General features: G+C 34.8%; 1 protein-coding gene across 22 annotated transcripts in view; it reads left to right on the forward strand.

The window, feature by feature from the left end:
* Window positions 1-21,778, forward strand: part of CADPS2 (calcium dependent secretion activator 2) — a 508,211-nt gene that overhangs the window by 312,370 nt on the left and 174,063 nt on the right. For all 22 annotated transcript variants that reach the window (XM_032276147.1, XM_032276144.1, XM_032276140.1 and 19 more), the window contains exon 8: window positions 795-934. In XM_032276147.1, the coding sequence (XP_032132038.1) occupies window positions 795-934 (140 nt within the window). The remainder of the gene's footprint in view (window positions 1-794; window positions 935-21,778) is intronic.

Consider the following 21,778-nt stretch of genomic DNA (forward strand, 5'->3'; position numbering starts at 1 on the left):
TTAGCCTATAATGCTCCCATTTAAAAATACTCATTAAGGCTGGGATGTAAACTGTGTCTAAAATATGTTATAACTGATTTTAAAGGGAGGAAAGTACCTTGTTTTATCTGCATGGCACCTAACATCTGAAGAGTAGGCTTCTCTTTCCTGGGTTGACTCTGTGAAGTGAGGGTTGTAAAATAATCATTTGGTAATTTGACAGTTTTATTAAAAATAATTACTTTGTTTCAGTTATTATAGTACTATAGTTTTGAAAACATGTCAGGAAAAATCCTTTGGTATTGATCTGGAGCAGAAAATGTGTTGTTTTCCATCTCTAATGGAGTTGATTTCCTTTACTACTATTTTACAATGAAAATATTCAAACATGAGGCATATTTGTGCTGCTTCAAATAATTGGTTTTGCTTTTTAAGCATTTTATCCATAATTTCAAAGAATATCTTTCTGAACTGCTTTGCCTAGAGGAGTTTAGAATTTTCTTGAAATTGCGGGTGTCTCTTGAGTATTTTTCAATGTCAGTTCAACTGTAGCTTGTTGTGCTATTAATTCATTATGAAGTGACAGAGGAAGAAAACTCATTATGTGATAATGTGAAAACACATATTTGTCAAAAAATAAATTGAGTCTGTATTGAAAATCCATCAGCTATGGTAGTAGGAAGTCAAATGGTTTATTAGATTCATTTGGGTGTTGACACCATTTTTTCAAACAAGGAAACATAGAAAAGTTTGTAGTTCCAAACCATAGGCACTCTGTATCATGCACTAAAATATATTTTCTTTTTTCCATCCAGGTGATATTATACCCAACTTCTAATAGCTCCAAATCAGCTGAATTACACCAAATGATAGTTCCAAAAAATAGCCAGGACTCTGACTTAAAGATCAAACTGGCAGTGCGAATGGATAAACCAGCGCATATGAAGCATAGTGGGTAAGTGTATATTTGAGGATTTTTTCCCGAATTACTGGATTTCATTTCAGTGTATTATTTCTGTCAGTTTAGTGAGAGAACCAGTATGGCAGGCTTTTGTATGGAGTTTTCTCAAAAAGTGACATACGTAAGTTATCTTATTCAGTGTTTTTAGATGGCTTTATAGCTCAAGACATGGGCCTTTAGTTAACTGTATGTGTGCTACCATAATATTGGTACTTGATTGTATTAATATTGCTTATCAGTCATATTGATGGAGGACACTGATACCTTCTAAGAAACATTCTTCAAATTGCAGTAATAGGTGAAACAAGCTTACCATTGAAGTCCCTAGAAATAGTTAAACTTCCATAGAATATGTGAAAACTAAAGCATAGTTTAGCTATGACCCATAGTTTAGCTTAGACTGTATATGTTTTGACACAAGGGATATGAGTGTTCATCCAAACATGTGAGTGAGAACTGAATGAATATTGGAGAAAACTGCTGCTGTTGCATGGAGAAGAAATTCAGAGACTGTCTCCTGGGGATCACCAGGGATCAGAGTCGGACATCATCCCTGCCAGGGTTCTTTGTCTGTTGCAGCTAGTGAGGAAACAAGTCTGAACTCTTGAGTAAAATAAAGTGAATTTCCAAAACTCCAGGAGTTTCTCAGAATAACACTTTGGACTAACTGTTGCCAAATCCCAGTATTGGGGTGTTAGCCATTAGGAAAGCAAAGGAGCCATTTTTCTTACTAAGGAGAAAAGTGGCTTACCTGAGTTTAGCCACAAACATAGAGGTCTAAGAAAGTGCATCCTTGTAGCAAGCAGAGCCTGCTGGCATTAGGGCCAAATCACTAACATCAGGGCGGAGCAGACTGATGATTCAAAAAATGAGGAGAATTCTTTTGACGACCATTTGGGGAAACATCGTTAGGCTCTGGGTAGGGGGCAACCCAACGTATACATTACAGCTGGGATGGAACTAAGGACTGTATTGCTTTTTTGTTTGTAGGCAGCATGTGCAGTGTCAGAACAGACCTCACCAAAGGGAAAAAGTACATGAAAGTGTGGGCTCTTAGAAAGGGAAGCAGGATTTGGATACCAACACTATGCATCTTTGATGTAGTGATGTAAAATCTACTATGACGCAGTTGGAGTAGGTGGGATTTAATATTTAGGTCATGCATCCATCTACCTGCCTACCAGTAATTTATGCAGCAGGAATGTATTGAGCACTTACTATGTTCCAACTAGGACAAACTTTAATGAGATATCATTACAGGCCTATAGGAACTGGCTAGGCAGGGATTCAGACTTGTATGCAAATAATTATGACAGTGAATGTTAAGTGCTATAAGACAGAAATGGAAACCCAAGAGAAATAATGTCTGATTTTGCTGGGTATAGTGAATGAAAGTTTCACAGGACACCTGAATTTAGAGATAAAACTTGAAGGATAAATTTATCAGGTAGTCTGGGAGAAATGACATTCCAGCTACATGACAGCATATGCAAAGGCAGGAGTCCTGGAAGGGCTTTTAGCTGATGATGACAAGTTCAGTTTAACTGTCAGAGAGTACTAGGGCTCTAAAGTGCTTAGAGATTAGTAGAGATGCACATAAAAGAGCACAGTATGTTCCAGGAACTGCAGTTGTATCTCTACTCTTTTTTACTAAGTCCCTTTTTCTTTTGATTAATGATACAATAGAAAAACAGAAACCTGTAATAACCCCAAGGTGGCCGTAATTTACCCATGACCAGTACCGTGCCATGGTGAGTACTCCTGGAGCCTTCAGCTTGTCCCATAAACAAACACTGAATATGCGTAGGGCAGGTTCTTTAACCTTTAGTTCCAGTGGGAAGAAATCCTTTCTCTAACCTGGCAGTTTCTTTGTTCAGCATACTCCAGAATAAGTGAGACAATCCAGACCACTTACAAGACTTGATTTTGGGGTAGAGTTTGTTTTTATCACATCCCTTCCACTAAATCAGTACCCCTGGAATGGCCCTGCAGTTGACTGCTGCCCAAGACTGTAGGTGAAGGAAAAGACTGAAAAGGGTATATTATAGTCTCAATTTAATCCATAAGGCTCAGGAACTCACTGAAAGACTTAGACCAGAAATGTGTCATAGCCCAACCATATAAATCATTATCTAACATTGCTAAGGGATACAGGCATTTCCAGATATTCAGGTATCTCCGCAGTTTGTGAAATGCAAATTGAAATAATGTTAGAGCTAAAAAATACCATACTTGTGATTATGTTGTGCTAAGATAGTATATTATGTAGCAAAATTAAGAATATCATATTCCAAAATAGTGGTTCAATTAAAATATTTTAATGCTATATTAGAAGTAATCTACCAGAATTAAAAGTTTTTAACATTGCTATAATAATAATTGATCCCTATGGGCAGGGACAGTTAGAGGTGCTTTAACCTAAGCATCTGTTCTGTTTTCTCAGTGCCCATGTGGTAACAGTTTTAAATATTTTGAATAGTACGTCTATGTGTAAATATATATGGGAGAACATTTCACCTACAGCATAGCTATATTTGTTTTTTTCTGAGGCATTTGGTAAATAGATTTTACTGCACTTAATTACATTCAAGAAGAGAAAGAAAGATAATCTTTTTCTTCCAAGTATTTCATCATACACCAAAGCAATAATATAACAGGAATATAGTAGTAGATTAAAGCATTTTGTTTTGGTCCTGGATCGTGTTTTGTCAGTAATTTCTCCTATAATCAATTATTAACAGATGGATAATAATTTTAAAAGAGACAAGTCAAGTTTTTAAAAAGATTGATTTATCTTTAAAACATAGCAAACGCCTGTTTCAGATAGAATTGTTAGGTGGATTAAACAATAAATTGGAGGGTAATGGATTTTTATCTCCAGAGCACTTTAGACTTTGAAATCTTTTGGGATTTAAGTAGCAAAAACCTATTGTCTGATTTAATAATGTGGGCATCAAATATATCTTTCTTGTGTGAACTATTGTAACATGTATACTGTTTTATTCATTTATCACTTATCTATGGCCCCTAAAATATTTGTATCAAAGTTATTTACATTTTTGTGTGTGTTCTCAACTGTACTCTAAGTTTCTTAGACCTACTTGAATTCTCAATGCCTCCTGCAGTGTATAATTAAAGACAGATATTAACATGAATAATGATGGTGAGAATGTAATATTGTGCTCCCTAGAATATTAAGGGGAAAATAATACAAATGAGGGAAAGCCTCATTTACACATTGAAACTTAAAAGAGTCTAAACACAGCTTATTGGAAATAGGACATAATTTTAATGTAAAAAAATGCCTAATATAAATGAAATAGTATTTAGTTCTCAATGTTGCATTTTAAAATGACTTTTTTTTTTTAAACAGAAGGCAAAATGCATCCAATCTAAAGCTCCTGTTTCTGATAACTAATCAGTCCATGACTATTCATTATAGTTTATTTAAGTAGGACTAACTAAATGTACATGAAAAGACATTTAATTTGAATCAAATAAGCATAATGATGATTCCATTCTTTTAAAACCAAACTGAGCAATACTATAAGAGGCATATTTAGCAAAAACTTGAATTTATTCTTTTGGAATATGTCATAAACTAATTATGACAACTAACCCTAGATAAATCTGTTAAACAAATTACCAGCTAGGTTTTGAAGGGTTAAATGATTCACATCCAGCTCTTGAATTGATTTTTCTTGTTTGTGCATGTGTGTGTAGCATGAAGTTAGAAGTGTTCTTAAACAAATGGGCTATACTTTAGCGTAGCCTAGTGGCTAAGTAACAGTATTAACTTAAAACTCAAATATTCTTCCTGTTTTTATTAAATACAATTATTTTCCTAATTCAGAGGTTATTTTCTCAACCAAAAAAGATAAAATAAAATGGAACTAATAAATAACTGTTATGACAATTAAATCTATAATTGAAAAAGAGAAAATTGGCTGTCACAAATATGTGGAAGCATTATGACCATGATCTATGAGACGTCTGCATGCAACTGATCACTTTTATAGTAAAAAATTAATAGAGTTTCATAACTATATAACTATAGAATATTCTTATAGTTTCAAATTGGTAGGACAAAATTTTAGCAAAAATGCTCTCATATAAATCTCATATTTCTCTTTGTGTAGAGTCATGCTTGGCTATTTACACATTTGTTGAATGAGTGGATGGATTAAAATATTTTGACATTGTCACAAATAAAACTCTCTAGTATAATTTCCATCATAAAGATAGAAAGGGGATTGGTCTCATCTCTTGTTGCAAGGAGAGACAATAGTTGAGCTTCCAGCAGGACAGACAAGCCCCACGCTGGCTGCATTGTGGCCCCACCCTTTCCCAGAGAGACAGCCAGCTGGGCATCCAGAGGTTGGGGCAGCATGCCTACATAAACCACATTCACACACTGAACATTCAGACATTGTATTTTCTCATAAAGTGAAGTGACTGTACTTTAGTAAAGTTGTATTATTTAGCTTATCATTTAAGGTTTATGATTTCCAGTTAATTTAGGGGAGGAAAATCTTAGCTGTGTTGAGGTAGTATTTGCTCAGAGGGTCCAGGCTTTACAAAAAAAGCCAAGTCTGTTTTTTTCACAGAGAAAATATTGATATGTCATTTTTAAAGGCTCCTTTTTGAATGACTTTTCTCCATGCCCTTGTCTAAAATATGTTTCAACATCTGACCTTGACCTGAACCTATGTATATGTTGGTCTACTTGCATTCCCAGGTTGAACTTGGCCCAGCGTAGCTTATCCTGATTTCACAGAAATCCTACTTGAGTCCCTTGAACTAACTATAATAATAATATTCTTTTTTAAGTTTTTTTTTTTTTTTTTTTTGAGACAGGGTCTCACTCTGTCACCCAGACTGGAATGCAGTGGCACCATCGTGGCTCACTGAAACTCTACCTCCCAGGCTTAAGCAGTCCTCCCACCTCAGTCTCCCAAGTAGCTGGAACTACAGGTGTACACCACCATGCCTGACCAATTTTTTTGTATTGTTAGTAGAGACAGGGTTTCGCTATGTTTCCCTGGCTGGTCTTAAACTCCCGCACTCAAGTGATCCTCCTGCCTTGGCCTCCTACAGTGCTGGAATTACAGGCATGAGCCCCTGTGCTCAGCCTTATAATAACATTCTTCTAGTCTTCTAGTTTTAACCACATCATTTGACTTTATTCAAAAGAAAATGCTTAAAGATAGATGAGAAAAATAGAAATGTACAAATTATTATTAATTCCTTGAGAATATAAAAGTTACATCACTATTAGGGCCCTTTGCTTAATTGTTAGATTTAATTTACATTTTTATTTGACAGCTATTATGGATGTAGGTAAGGTAGTTTATTGCTTTTGTGTGTTTATTTTTCTGCTAACTTTATTTTGTCTCTTCTCTATGTCCAAAGGTGAAAATGAAAATATTACATAAGCACTTTGAGCCATGTCTGAGCAACTGACTTGAATGATTTATCTAAGAAATAAGCTCAGATTCTAAAAATAAAGAGCACCTAGAGATTATTTCATGGCAAGTGAGAGGAATAAGAAAGCACTTTCCCTTTATTTCAGTCTAAGGCTGTCTAACATTTTTTAAATTACAGGTATTTTCAGTGCATATTTTAAATAACTGGTGGTGCTTTTTGTATATTTTACTATATTTTGCTAGTTTAACTTTTAATTTTCTTGCTTAAATTATTAAGTAAGTATGATTTGGTCTGTACAGCTCTAAACCGTCTATCAAGTCTTGCTACTTGTGGTATTAAAATTTGTCAAGTTTTATGATACATTGTTGATCTCATTAAATATCCATACCGAGTGAGTTAGTTTTAATTTCATCTCAGGGTATTTTCGCTTATTTTTAATTATAGTTTTATGTGTGTTTCATTTTTAATTTTTCCATTAAAAAAATTTTCAAGACAGGGTCTTATTCTGTCTCCCAGGCTGGAGTACAGTGGCATGAACAGAGCTCACTGCAGCCTCCACCTCTCAGGCTCAAGAGACCCTCTCACCTCAGCCTCCCGAGTAGCTAGGACCACAGGTGTATGCCACCATACCTGGCTAGGATTTGTTGTTGTTGTGTTGTTGTTGTTTTGTAGAGATGGGGTCTCCCTGTATTACCCAGGCTGTTCTTGAATTCCTGGATGACTCTGGTGATCCTCCTACCTTGGCCTCCCAAAGTGCTGGGATTACAAGTGTGAGCCACCACACCCAGCTAAATTGCTTTATTTGAGGAGGGATTGATAAACCTGGACAGCTGACCTTAGCTACATGACTTTTATTTTGTAGTTACCATCGCACCCATGACATTCATGTGATTGTATAATTAAGCTAATTAAATGTTTTGTGAAAAGAATTAGTGAGAGAGATTAGTGTCATTGAGATTAGGATTCCGAAGACCTTTGCCTTTGCTAACTCTGCTATAGAATGCTCATAGTACTTACCTCCCCTCTCTCTCCTGCCTCTGATCAGATGCTGTCTCTACAGCAGCCCATCCTGGTCACCCTACAAAGTACCGTTCTCTCTCTGCTTCCAACTCTACTTTTAACTGGCTTCATTCTTTTTTTTTTAAGCTCTTATCATTATCTGTTGTGACATTTATTGTTTATTAACTGTATCCCCAACTAGAATGTTATCACCATGGTGTGATTTGCTATTGAGGAGCTTCTCAATTAAACTTGATTCCCATGGGGCAGGAATCTTGTCTCACTTGCTATTTTTAACCTCAATTTTTAGAACATTGTCTAGTACTTAGCAGAAGCTAAACAAATATTTGTTGAATTGATAAACTTTTTTTAAGGAAGAACAGAATGCAGAAATTAGCTCACAGTTGTAAGTGTTGGACTGATTATTTGGATATGAACTTCAGATTATCTTATTGATACCACTGTAAGGTGGATTTGTTGGAGTGTGTTTCAAAACATTGTTGCCTCAGAAGAGTTACAGGAAGTCTCCTTTTTTCACAAATTTAAATTTGACTGTAAATCTAAAGACTGTATTATAAAGACATGTATTATTTCCCAAAAATTTTAAATTGAAAGTAATTACTCTCTGCAGGGAGGCTTGTTGCCTGTCAACATTTATTCTTAGACCATCCCAGTGGCTGGACTGTAGGAGGAAGTTTTAACAACACTTCTTGTGGGTAGAGTGTATGCCAGGGTTAATATGTTTTAATTTGTAAGAATGATTTATTATTATTATCAAAATTATAACTTTGATAATTATATTTATCAAAATTCAAGACAAAAAATAAAAACACCCTAGATTTGACCTTTGTTCATACTATCTTTATGGAGTCAGTAAAAGTCGTTTGCTTTCTTTCTGCAACAGTGATCCCTGAATTTGAATAGTCATGCTATATTTATTTCAGAATGTATTCTGCCAATTCTATTTAGTGTACACTTTTTCCCATTTGGATAGGCTCAAAAATAATTCACGATAATGTTTTCCCCAACAACCGACAAAGAAAAATGAGGGGAAGTATACAAAGAACCAGTTTTTTAATGATTAGGCAGGCAGGTGGAGTCCTAGACTGTATAAGGAGAGGAGTGGACTGAGCAAGCAAAAGCATGGGCTGACAGTACCAAGACTTGCAAAGATTTCAGAGGCTGAGCATGGCAGTGGGCCAAAGTCAGGATGAAACTGAGGAGCAGAAGGTTACATAAACTAGAAAGCAGGAGATAACGTGGCAGTAGTGAAGGGCAATAGCAGCAAAAGTACCTGATCAGCTCCAGCATATGGCAGCAGAGCTGGCCTTACTTGAAAGTCCCTGAAAAATGGAAGGTAAAGACTTAGAGGGGATCAGCAGAGGTCTAAAGAGGAGAAAACGAGTGTTTATGGAACATAGTAAAGGATAGGACAGGGCCTAAAAGTATAGGAATGATGAAAAGGAATCTCTTCAAAAGTAGTCTAAGCTGGTCTACTAGTTCTTTTAATTTTGGCATTCTCTCCATAGATGTTAACATACAGGTATAAGGTTCCTAAAGAGTATTCCTACTCTTCTCTATATAATCATAACCAGCACTTACTTGAATGGGACATTGGTAATAGGATATAATATCACAGCCACAGCCTCCTATGTAGACTGTATCTGCAGCACTTGAAAATCATAAATAAACAATAGTGGGGAAGATTATACAATGAATTTGCTTTAGTATGATAGATGTGTATTCAGATTATAAAAAGAAACATCACCACAGTTTTAACATTAATACCAATGTCAATGACATGAACAGAGAGGAGAAAGAGTTTACAAGCATTATATTTCTAGTTATTCATCCTGCATTCATTTATATCCTTAAGGTTAGTACATTAGTAATGAAATCAGAAGAGAAGAGCACATCTTATTCTCATGATTAAAAAAATCCGTTTGTTACTTAAAATAATACAAATGTATTTTTAATGTCTGTGTTTATTTTATATATCAATATTAATACTTCAGAAACACATTTTTTTAAAAATGTTTTTGACAGTGGATTAGAAGGATATAACAGTAGTCCAAAGGTCAATCAGAAAAGCTGTATACCACCTGTTTCCACCTTTGTGAAATTGGCAGCTTTATCTTTTCTGCCAGTTCTACTGATCTTTAGGTTTATCTTCAGTTTACCAATTCCCCTTCACTTACATTAGTTAATTTCTATCTCTCTGTAATGTTTCCCACAACTAAATCCCTTTCCATTCCTTCTGTCAACCCTTATTTAGTCTCCATCCTAACAAATAAAAACCTGTTCATTGACTTTTCTACTTATCATAGGCACTTGGGAAACACTTGATGTTTATTTTAGTAGAGATATAACTGTATCCCTAAATTTCTAATTGGTGTGAAAAACAGGAACATCAGTAGAGAAGTCAATGATGCAAATCCTTTAAGCTGGAGTTCGGATTCTTCAAAAATCTGGTTCATCTAGATTTTACACGTAAACACAAACTCCCAACTTTGCCAAGTGGATCAGTTGATATACCCGGAACATGCTTTTATTTTGCTCAAATCTATTTCTTTCACTCTTTTACCCAATCCTACCACTCTGATACCAGGTTATACATTTTCTTATACATAAGCGCCAAGAGAGGCAGTTCATTTAACTAAGTTTCCTCAGAAGCAGACTCCGCTAACTGGAAGCCACCTTGTCCCCACTCCCTTGATTTTGAGAGAACTATTGAGTGTTTTTTATACCAGTGTAATCTAAAGAGATGCTGGCCCTCTGCCTCAAGATTACTCCATTTTTTTTTTTTTTTTTTTTTTTTTTTGAGACAGAGTTTCCATCTTGTCACCTAGGCTGGAGTGCAGTGGTGCATTCTTGGCTCATTGCAACCTCCACCTCCTGGGTTCAAGCGATTCTCCTGCCTCAGCCTCCTGAGTTGCTGGGATTAACAGGCACCCACCACTAAGCCTAGCTAATTTTTGTATTTTTGGTGAAGATGGGGTTTCACCATGTTGGCCAGACTAGTCTTGAACTCCTGACCTCAGGTGATCTGCCTGCCTTGATCTCCCAAAGTGCTGGGATTATAGACATGAGCCACTATGTCCAGCCACAGTTGTTAACTTACAAGCTACACAAGAGAATCTGGAATGGGAGGTAGCGCAGAAGCCCTTCTACCCAAGTCACTCTTAACCACCTGTGTTCCCTGCTCTATCTATTTTTTTTTTTTTTTTACCACAGTCTACAGGAACCAGAATGGACTTTCTCCCTTTTTAAATTGCTGTCTAGGACCTTATTTATGTAAAACTTTTGATTAAGTCAGCCAGACTTATCCTTTACTATATCAAAGCTTGAGATAAGTGAATTATAGTTATCTGTATGTGTAGTTGGTTGGTCACATGAATAGAACCAATAAACAGGCTTCCTAAATTCATGCCTTGTGCCCTAAATCTTTCTTGTCCCCTCCAGCTTCGGGTTTGACCATGTGGTTTGCTTTGGGCCCTGGGACAGAAGCAGATTTGAGATAAGCATATACTTGAAAAAGCACATGTGCATTTTCACTTCCTTTCTGACTAATTTCCTTCACCATGAGGACCCACATGGACTAGTCCACTGGTAAAGCAGAACTACATTTGCCTGGTTGTGCTGACCTGGATTTCAGGCATATGAGTGAGCCCAGATGAAGTGAAAAAAGCCAGCTAGCTAACGTGAAAGTGACCACAGACCCAGGCATTGGTCATGGCCAGCCCAGCTCAGATCAATAGAACTGCTTAATAAACTATAGGCTGGTAAGAAATAATGAATGGTTGTTATTTTAAGTCACTACGTTTTAGGGCAGTATGTTATACAGGAAAGGTTAGATACTGTGCACTCTTGTCTTGCTACAAAATCCTATTCAGTTTTTTTTTTTTTTCCTATTATAAATCAGATGCATGGAGCTGGATTAGTCATAATCCTTAGCCCATGATATATGTCACATTGATTTATACATTTTTTGTGTATAGATATAATCTTTCCTGCACAATACGCCTTGCTACAAACATACTGTACTTTATCCATTTCATCAAAATGGACATTTGAGTCATTCCAGATTTTTGCTATTTCATATAGTGCTACTGTGAACATTCTTGTACATGTCTCCTGGGATACACATATATATAGTTTCTCTTCAGTGGGTACCTAGGAGTGGAATTGCTGAGCTGGTAGAAATATGAATGTTTATCTTTTACAAGACAATACTAAACTTTTTCCAGTTTTATTAAATAGTTCTACCAATGTACATTTCTTCCAGCAATGTGTAAGATCCTTCCATCCTTCTCTTATTTGGCTTTTACCATCTACTATCTTCTTTTGAAAAATGTGAAAAACACAAACTTTTCCCATTTGTGTTTATATCTATAGTTATATTATTATCTCTTGAAGGCAGAGATCCTGACTCTTACTTCATTACTTAGCCCACATGCTTCAGAATACAGTGGATGCACATTATTGTTTGATAATTGGTTGATTAGTATATACTTTCTGATTACACAGAATTTCAAATTGAGATAATGTGAAAATTTCCTTGATATTCTTCATTTTTCCATCACAGATTTACTTGGGAATCTCGAATTGTACTCCCAGATAACCTTAAGAACTCTCTACTATAAAATTATAACCAGCTACACTTCTATTTGTCTCTCAGATTAACTCCTTGTTGACTGGACCTTATTGTTCACCATTATTTGACCAAGCACTGAAGGCATGCTTGGTTTCATCAAGTCAGTTATTCAACACATGTTTATTGATGCGTCAGACTCAATAAATGAGTGAATGAGTGAAATTTGCTATAAAAATAGTGATACTTTAAAAATCATCAAATGCAATAGATGCTGTAGAGTTAATTACTTGCCCCACTGAAAAGGAACAACTGTTAACCAAATAGCATAGACTAGAAAAATTTAAAAACTGTGAAATTGAAAACAGTTTAAGCTGGCAAAACATAACATAATCATATGTAAAAAGCATGATGTACTCTTAGATATGAATTGCTTCTTCCATGACTTTGACATCCGTTTGGAAAGATACCATAAATAAGTGGTTCACATAATCTATTTTAATTGGTAGCTTGAAGCTGTTTCCAAAATATCCTTATACCAGAATTCACAGACAATTAAAAAGTTAACTTTCTTTACTCTTCCTTGAGTGTTAATATATCTATACACGATAGTGTTGCCCTAAGTCACTTGGGTGTAATTTTCATTGGTCACTCTAGTCAGGGAAAGAACAAGTATACAATGATTATTTGAAAACAGTAACTAAAAAATATTATCTTTGTTGGTAGTGGTTATAGCAACTGTATATGTTTAAGGATTTTATTAAATTGAGCAAATATGGAACATATTTAAGAATGGAAAGGGCTTTGCAGACGCTGCTGCTGCCTGGAGCCTTGTAGTATCAGCCATGTCAACCCCATCATGTTCTTCTACATTGCCATCAATGACGAGCCCTTGGGCCGCATCTCCTTAGAGCAGTTTGTAGACAAGTTTCCAAAGATAGCAGAAAACTTTTGTGCTCTGAGCAGTGGAGAGAAAGGATTTGGTCATAAAGGTTCCTGCTTTCACAGAATTATTCCAGGGTTTATGTGTCAAGGTGGTGACTTCACATGCCATAATGGCACTGGTGGCAAGTCCATCTGTGGGAAGAAGTTTGATGATGAGAGCTTCATCCTAAAGCATACAGGTCCTGGCATCTCGTCCATGGCAAGTGCTGGACCCAACACAAATGGTTCCCAGTTTTTCATGTGCACTGCCAAGACTGAGTGGTTGGATGGCAAGCATGTGGCCTTTGGCAAGGTGAAAGAAGGCATGAATATTGTGGAGGCCATGGAGCACTTTGGGTCCAGGAATGGCAAGACCAGCAACAAGATCACCATTGCTGACCGGACAACTGTACTAAGTTTGACTCGTGTTTTATCGTAACCACCAGACCATTCCTTCTGTAGCTCAGGAGAGCACCCCTCCACCCCATTTGCTCACAGTATCCTAGAATCTTTGTGCTCTTGCTGCAGTTCTCTTTGGGTTTCATGTTTTCCTTGTTCCCTTCCATGCCTAGCTGGATTGAAGAGTTAAGTTTATGATTATGAAATAAAGATTAAATGACAGCAACAAAAAATAATAGAAAGGGTTTAACTTCTCTTATGAAATGGGAAAATCTATAGGAGGAAAGATGATAAAACCCAAGTGATCAGAGAGATTCTAGACCAATGTAGATTATGATGAACAGGACAGAAAATAATTACTGAGTAAAGTGAGTGAGGAATGGACCTGAAATGCATAAAACTTTAAAGTGAATCAGATAACTACAATAAAACAGGAAAGTAATGTTACAGTTGAAGATACTGCAAAGAATATAGGTAAAGTTATGCTCTACAACATCTCTTTGTCCATTGGACACAAATATGCATATTTTATTTATAGAAAGACAAGTTTCCATTTGTTTAGCCTTTGCTTTGACCTTAAAATGAAAGTTATGAACATTTGATAGAATCTGCTTGTACCTTTGCTATCTTGCACTTATACAGAAACATGTGTTGTTTACCCAAAGATTTAACCATTAGACTTACTATCATACTGAGAGAATGAGGGTGTTAGGGGTGTTCATAGTAATGTAAATGAATAATGAAATGTTAACACATAATTAAAATTTACTAAAGGATAGTGTAATACCCTAGCAGGACAACTTAATTGTAGTACTTAGAGTCTGCAGCCAACATGCCAATTATAGCCTCCTCACCGTATGATCTTAAGGCAAGTTACTTAACCTCCCTGTACCTCCCTTCTTCTTCTGTAAAATGGAATACAACATGCGCCAATTTCAAAAGGATGCTGTAAGGATTAAATGAGCTAATATCACTAAAGTGAGGAAAACATTGCCTGGCATATCATTAACAGTACATTTTATCTGTTATCATTACACAGTAGATAATTTAAATTATGATTTACAAATAAATGTAGATTTACTTTATGATATATTCCATGTAACTTTGAGATATTCTTTTGTTGCAATGGTAATATATATTCTATAATGAATACGTGTGTGTGTGTGTGTGTGTGTGTGTGTGTGTGTGTGTAATATATAATAGAAAACTGGAATTAGAAGCATTAAAAGGAACAAAAATTGGCCAGGCACAATGGCGCACGCCTGTAATCCCAGCACTTTGGGAGGCGGAGGTGGGTGGATCACCTGATGTCAGGAGTTCAAGACCAGCCTGACCAACATGGTGAAACCCCATCTCTACAAAAAAAAAAAAAAAAAAAAAAATAGCTGAATGTGTTAGCGAGCATCTGTAATCCTAGCTACTTGGGAGGCTGAGGCAGGAGAATTGTTTGAACCTGGCAGGCGGAGGTTGCAGTGAGCCAAGATCGTGCGATTGCACTGCAGCCCGGGCAACAGAGTGAGACTCCATCTCAAAACAAAATGAAAAACAACAAAAATCATCTCATAATACCACTTTAAAAAATATTCTTAGGTATATGAAAGTTAAAAGTGCCATTTTTTCTCTTTCATTCTGAACCACAGTATCAACTATTTGGTGTACATATTTTGTTCCTCCGTATATTCAAAGATATACAATATCTTTGTTATATTAAAATACTCAATTTACAGTAATTTTAGACATTTTCTTTTTCCAGCACCAACATTTTCTGCTAGCATTAAGTAGTCTCTATGTATTTATAGTGTTCAGACTATAAAAGTCATATCACAAATAAATAGGTTAAAATTATTTCTTAATTAAAATCACTGCTATAACTTACATTTCTGTAAAATCAATTGGTTGGCATAAGTCATATAAAATGAAAAACAGACTTTGTGATACAGAGTACAAATTGCATTAATGATTGATAGGTATTATGTGTGAAATGAAAAATTAATAGACAAGGAGAAGAAACTGTTTATCCTGCTACAAACTATTCAGTGAATGAATTATAGCTACAATCTTGTCAGGAAGAGGTATGAAGAATTGTGGGACCTTAATAATGTGCCTTGCCGTTTTAATTGCTGAGAGAAGCAAGAGGATTTTAATTGCCAGGAGATACATTACTAATTAAAGTGTCATTCTATATTCATTTTAAAATAATTAGTTTGAATATTTGTAGGAAACGAGATATAAATTTAGTTCCAAATTCAGGAGCATACCCACAACAGACTTTGTTAAAATGATCTATGGTTAAGAAAGGTTAACAATCATAAAACTTTAAATGTTTCTTTAATTTGGTACAATTTAATTTTTTATTGGATTATTCAACTTGTAAAATGGAATTCACAGTATCTTAAAACTTAGTATTCTTTTTAAATTATTATAACACTAAGTTAAAATCCTAAATTGCTTTCAGATTTCTGGGTTATTGGTTTTTTAAATTTTTTAGTTTTAGCATTTATTACAGTTCAGGGGAAAAAATCTTTTTTATAAGTCATGACAGCATGGTTATAATATATGAATTATAAATTCTGTTGATATTACGTGGAAACTTGTTGTAAATGTAGTCATGCTTCAGTGGACTTTCAGAATTCTAGATTAAGTCTCAAATACTCAGCTAAAATAAATTAATTGAAAAGGACCTGTACTTGAAAGGAACTTAAACAGTAAACTTACCACAAAAATAGTAAATAAATTAAATATAAAATGTGACTTGAAATATTTTGAACATATGGTTACCTAAAATCATCAGTTGAAGTTTTATGAAGATTAAGGCATTAGGAAAATGAAAAAACAAATGAAAGATTAAAAACTTTTCTTCATATGGTTATTGCATAAAATTAGTCATGGTTTATACCTGGCTTAATGTTTACAAGATTTACATTTAAATTTACAAAATTTTAAATATTAATTTTTTTCCCTTTGTAACTTGTACCCAATTGTATTTGTTATAAAGGCAATGGATGGATTTACCTTGATTGCCTTTTTGTTTTCTTAGGATTTGGGTCACAGAGCATTGAATACTTGTATTTCTCTTTTAATGACTCATCATCACCAGCCCCTCTTTTGTTTTACTTAAATATTTCATTTCTGATCCCTCTCTTATTCTGCTCCTGCCCATATGGGTATCTGTCTTTGTCTATTTTGTGCTACTTTAATGGAATACCACAGACTGGGTAGTTTATAATGAACAGAAATGTATTTGGCTCACAGTTTTAGAAGCTGGGAAGCCCCAAGATTAAAGGGCCAGCATCTGGTGAAGGCCTTTTTGCTGTATTAAAATATGGTAAAAGGCATCACATGGGTAAAAGAGAGAGGCAAAGGGGTTGAATTCATCATTGTATCAGAATCTTACTCCCATGATAATGGCATTAATCCATTTGTGAGGGCAAAGACCTTCATAATCTTGAAGGTCCCAGTTCTCAACACTGTTGCATTGGGTTTTAGGTTTCTGACACATGAACTTTGGGGGACACATTCAAACCATAGCAATATCCACTCTGTATTGGATAATATAGCTGTGGATGTTGTGTATCTTTGTAAAATGTGTAGTGTTTTGTGTGTGTTTTAAATGTAGATGTATTGTGCTATAGATACTTAATTTTTTTTCATTAAGCATCCAATATTTAAAACCTATATTGTTATATATTCTTTTAGGTCACTGCTTCTTGTACTACTTGGCATACTCAGTGTCTACTACATTTTACCTGTTTGATTCTCTAAGGATAAGCACCTGAATTGTCTCCCATTCCCATCATTATAAATAGTGTTCCAGTAGTTGTCCTTGATCAGATCCAGTCATGGGCCTGTGTAAGAATTCCTCCAACATATATAACCAGGAATGAGGCATATACATACTGAATTTCACTAAGTATTTCAAGATTGATTTCCAGACTATCTGTTTCAACTTACAGTACTACTTTCCTATATCCTTACCCAAAATTGGTTTTGCTGACCGTTCTAATTTTTGCTTTTCTGATAAGGGGAAGCAATGTTTTATTTAGTTTTGTGTATTCCTATGCTTTCTCACTAGACTTCCTCTTTTGTGACTCATATGTTTATCTCCTTTGCCAACTTTAGTTTTTTGTTTTCCACCCCTTTTGATTGTTTTACAGCTTTTCTTCTCTAGATAACCACAGTTCAGTAGAGCTGCAATGAGGGTGATGTGTATGTGGGCTGTGTAGCAGGTTAAATTACTATAACACTAAATTAATTTTGAAATTGCTTTCAGATTTCTGAGGTACTGTTTTGTTTATTTACATTCTTTTGTTGCAGTGTTTATCACAATTTGGAGAGCACTTGTGATTTGGGGGTACATGAAATGTGGCTAGTGCAACTAAGGAGCCAAAAATTTATTCTATTTAACTAACATTTAAGTGTAAATAGACACATTTGTTTACTGGGTTGGACAGAGAATCCTAGGTATGAATCCTTTGTTGGCTTTAGCTATTACAGATATCTTCTCCATTTGTTATCTGCTGGATAACCTCGTTGAACAGAAATGCTTGATTAGCATTTTAGTCTAATCCTTCAGCTTTCTTCCTATATATTAGTGCTTTTGGAGTTGTTTTTAAAGTATCCTGTACCACTGAATCACAGAGATAATCTCCTTTGTTTTCTTCTTTTAGGTTTTTAGATTTATCTCTTAGGTCTTTAGCCCGCATAGAGAGCTTCCTTTTGAATATGGTATAAGGAAGGCATCCAACTTTACTTTTGTTCCACAAATTAGTTTTCCTACTTTTGAGGTGTTTTCCAAAACCAACGGTTTTCTGCTGCTCCAGAAACCCACTGGAAGTCCAACAATTCAATTCAATGTACTAACTGCTTGGAGTTAGTACAGACTCCACAGGTCAAGGGATAAATCTCATGAGACTGCCCTCATTTCAGACATCTACTGCAAGTCTTGGGCCACGTGTGCTTCTGACTAACTGGCTATAAATTGGGGGTTCCCACAACCTCCTTCTCAGTTCTGATAATGTGCTAGAATGAGTCATAGGACTCAGGAAGATACTTTATTTATAATCAACTGGTTTATTATAAAGAATATGAATAAACAGGTAGACTGAGGTACATATGGCAAGTTCTGGAAGAGTCCTTAGCATAGGAACTTCTGTCCCTATGGTGTTGGGGTAGGATGTAGATATATTCACTGGCCCAGGAACTCTCAGAAATTCAGTGTTCCAAAAATATATAGAGCTCACTGTTTAGCCCCGTACTCTTCATTCCCTTTCCTGAAGTCAGCCAGTGGGGCTGAAACTTCCCTGTAATCACTTGATCTTTCTGGAGACCAGTGTTATCCTGCGGCTATGTAAGGGGACCCACCTTAAATTACCTCATTAGCATAAATTCATTGAAAGGGGCTCCTTAAGAATAATAAAAGGTACTACTTTCACTCAGGAAATCCCAAGGATTTTAGTACCTCTGTGCTAGGAACCAAGGACAACCACCAATATATTTTGTATTATAATTTAACACCTGCACTATTGTGTGGAAGACAATTTATTGTTCCACCTCTGTTTTTGTATTGTAGAAGCACACTTTTAGCAAGTTGACCTTTTAGTGGGACAAGTTACGGAGCTGGAAGACTATGATATTAATGGTCTTGACCTTGTGTAGTCCTAGGCAAATATATGTGTTTGTATTTTAGTTTTTTAAAAAAAGTTTGAAAACTAAAAAAAAAAAATTACAAACAAAAATACTTATGGAATAAGTATGTAAAAAAGAAATTTTTTTGTACAACTATATGTATTTGTGTTTTAAGCTAAGTGTTACTACAAAGGAATTTTAAAAATGATAAAAATGTTAAGTTTATTAAATAAAATACCAAAGTTAGCTAAGTTGAATTTATTCTGGAAAAAAGAAAAATATTTTCTAATAAATTTAGCTTAACCCAAGTGTACAGTGCTTATAACGTTTATGAGTGTAAAGTGATGGCATTTGCATTCATTTACTACTCACTCACTGATTCACCAAGAGCAACTTTCAGTGCTGAAGGCTCCATTCATGATAAGTGACCTATAGAGATGTATCATTTTTTATCTCTTGTATTTTTACTGTACCTTTTCTATGTTTAGATATACAAATACTTACCATTATGTTATTATTGCCTGTAATATCCAGTACAGTAACCTGCTATACAGGTTTGTAGCCTAGTAGCAATAGCCTATACCATATAACCTTGTTGTATAGTAGGCTTATATCATCCAAATTTGTGTAAATATACTCTGTGATGTTTGCACAATGACAGAATCACCTAATGATTCATTTTCTGAATGTCTCCCCATCATTAAGCCATGTGTGACTATATTTATAAACATAATACTTGCTTTATGTTTTTGGTATATAGCCTTACTAAATAGTCTTTTAAACCACAAATTTTAGAGCTTTATCAAATGCTTCCTCATACCTATTAGGATAATGATATTTTTCTCCTTGAACTATCAATGTAGTAAATTATATTAGTAGGGCTTTCTTTTAATGTTAAACCGTCCTTACATTCATGGAAAACAATTTTTTATTTAAATATTATGAAAATTATTTAAAATTAAAACTTAAGTAATATTCTTCAATTTATCTGACTGCTAATGAGTTAAGGTAAATATTCTTTGTTTTTAAAAAAGCTGGTTAAGCTTCTTGTGTGTTTATATTCTTCTCCACTGCCAAATTTCACAAATCTGCTTGTAGGTTAAATTAGTCTATAATTTTTTTTCTTCACTGTTCTGAAGTATTTTTCAGTCCGGGAATCAAAGGTATATTAACCCCATTAAATCAGTTAGACAGTACTTTTTTTTTTTTTTTTTCACATTCTCCTTTTCCCTTTGTTTTTTTCTCTCTCTCTTCTCTTTTTTTTTTTTTTTTAAGAAATTTTGTATAAGAGGGATTTTTCTGTCATTGGGAGTTTATTAAAAACTTATTTTTAATAATGTCTGGATTGGAAACTTGGGTTGGAGGTAAGGGGATGTATTTTTGAATACCTTTGGTGGCCATTTCAAGTTTTTTAGTAATTCTTGGTCAATTTAAATCTTTGTATTTTATCTCAGTTTTTCCTTTGGAAAGTATTTTTTCCCAGATTATTCTTAGATTTAACTACTAAATATTTTAATATTTTAAAATATTCTATTGTGTTTTTATCTGTCCATTTTTAAATTCTTTTTTTTATTTCATTTTTCTTCAAATATTCTTTGTTTAATTTCTATTATTCCTGCAGAGGTTTGTCTGCAATACTAATTATTTCAAAGGACCAATACTTTTTGTATTAATTTCCTTTCTTTTAAAAAATCTTGGTTATATTAATTTCCTCCCAAGTCTTCATTATTTCCTTTCTTCTGTTTCCCTAGGATTGTTAGGTTGTGTTATTTCCAAATTCTTGAGTTGAATAATTCAGCTTATCTTTCTCTGTATTTCTTATTTTCCAATAGCCTTGAGATTTTAATATGAAATTTTTGTCCTGCTTTTTGTTTTATTACTCAAGTAAAAGATTTTTCCCCCAATTCTTTTGCAGTTGTATCACATTAAAAGAGCTTTTTTTTTCTGCTTATGTTGAGAGTGTTTGTGTAAAATTTTCACTTAGTTTTATCTTTAATTTCATTCCCTATTAGCATACTAAAGCATCTTTTTTCTTCGTTATAGCATTGAACTTTATAATTTTCTCTTAGAATTTTTCCTCTGTTATGTGGTGCTTCTGTATTCACCGGAGCATAATCTTTTGGTTGTGTTTATTTTTGCTTGTATTGCCATTTATAGATACGTGTCTAAACAACCTAGAACAAATAGTTGTAAATATACTTCTTGGATAAATAGTTGTGTATATGCTTCTTGAAAGTCTGTTTTTTTTACTTTTATTTTAAGATCGGGGTACAAGTATAGGTTTGTTATACAGGTAAACTTTTGTCATGGGGGTTTGTGGTACAGATTATTTTATTATCATCTGCGTATTAAGCCTAGTACCTAGTTATTTTTCCGGATCTTCCCTCCTCTCATTCTCTACGCTTGGAAAGACCCCAGTGGTGTTGTTCCCCTCTATGTGCCCATGTGTTCTTATCATTTAGCTCCCACTTATAATTGAGAACATGTGGTATTTCCACATATCAAACTTCCCCTAATCCCATTCATTCAGGCTTTTCATTACTCTCATCAATGAATCGTTTTGACCAGTGGTGACCAAGTCTGACCAAGGTAGCTTGAGAGCTTGGTCTTTCCTTTAATCTTAATTAGCACCCTTCCAGACCTTTGATGTGAGAGTTGAGGTTTTCTGAATCTTAACGTGGTATCAAAACTCAATTGATAAGAGTGGTCTAGGTCCCTCTTTTCCCCTGACATCCCATTCATATGAAAAGATTGTTTTCCGTAAGACCTACCTGTGTAGAAATCTCAGGCTCCAGTTAGAACCTCATCAGTAAATGGTCTCTCGCCTGATTGTGTGCTTATTTTTTCTCCCTCCATTAAGCTTCTAGTTTGGA

Source organism: Sapajus apella, unplaced genomic scaffold (genome assembly GCF_009761245.1).
Source record: "Sapajus apella isolate SASKATOON/1434 unplaced genomic scaffold, GSC_monkey_1.0 scaffold7, whole genome shotgun sequence".
NCBI lineage: Eukaryota > Metazoa > Chordata > Mammalia > Primates > Cebidae > Sapajus > Sapajus apella.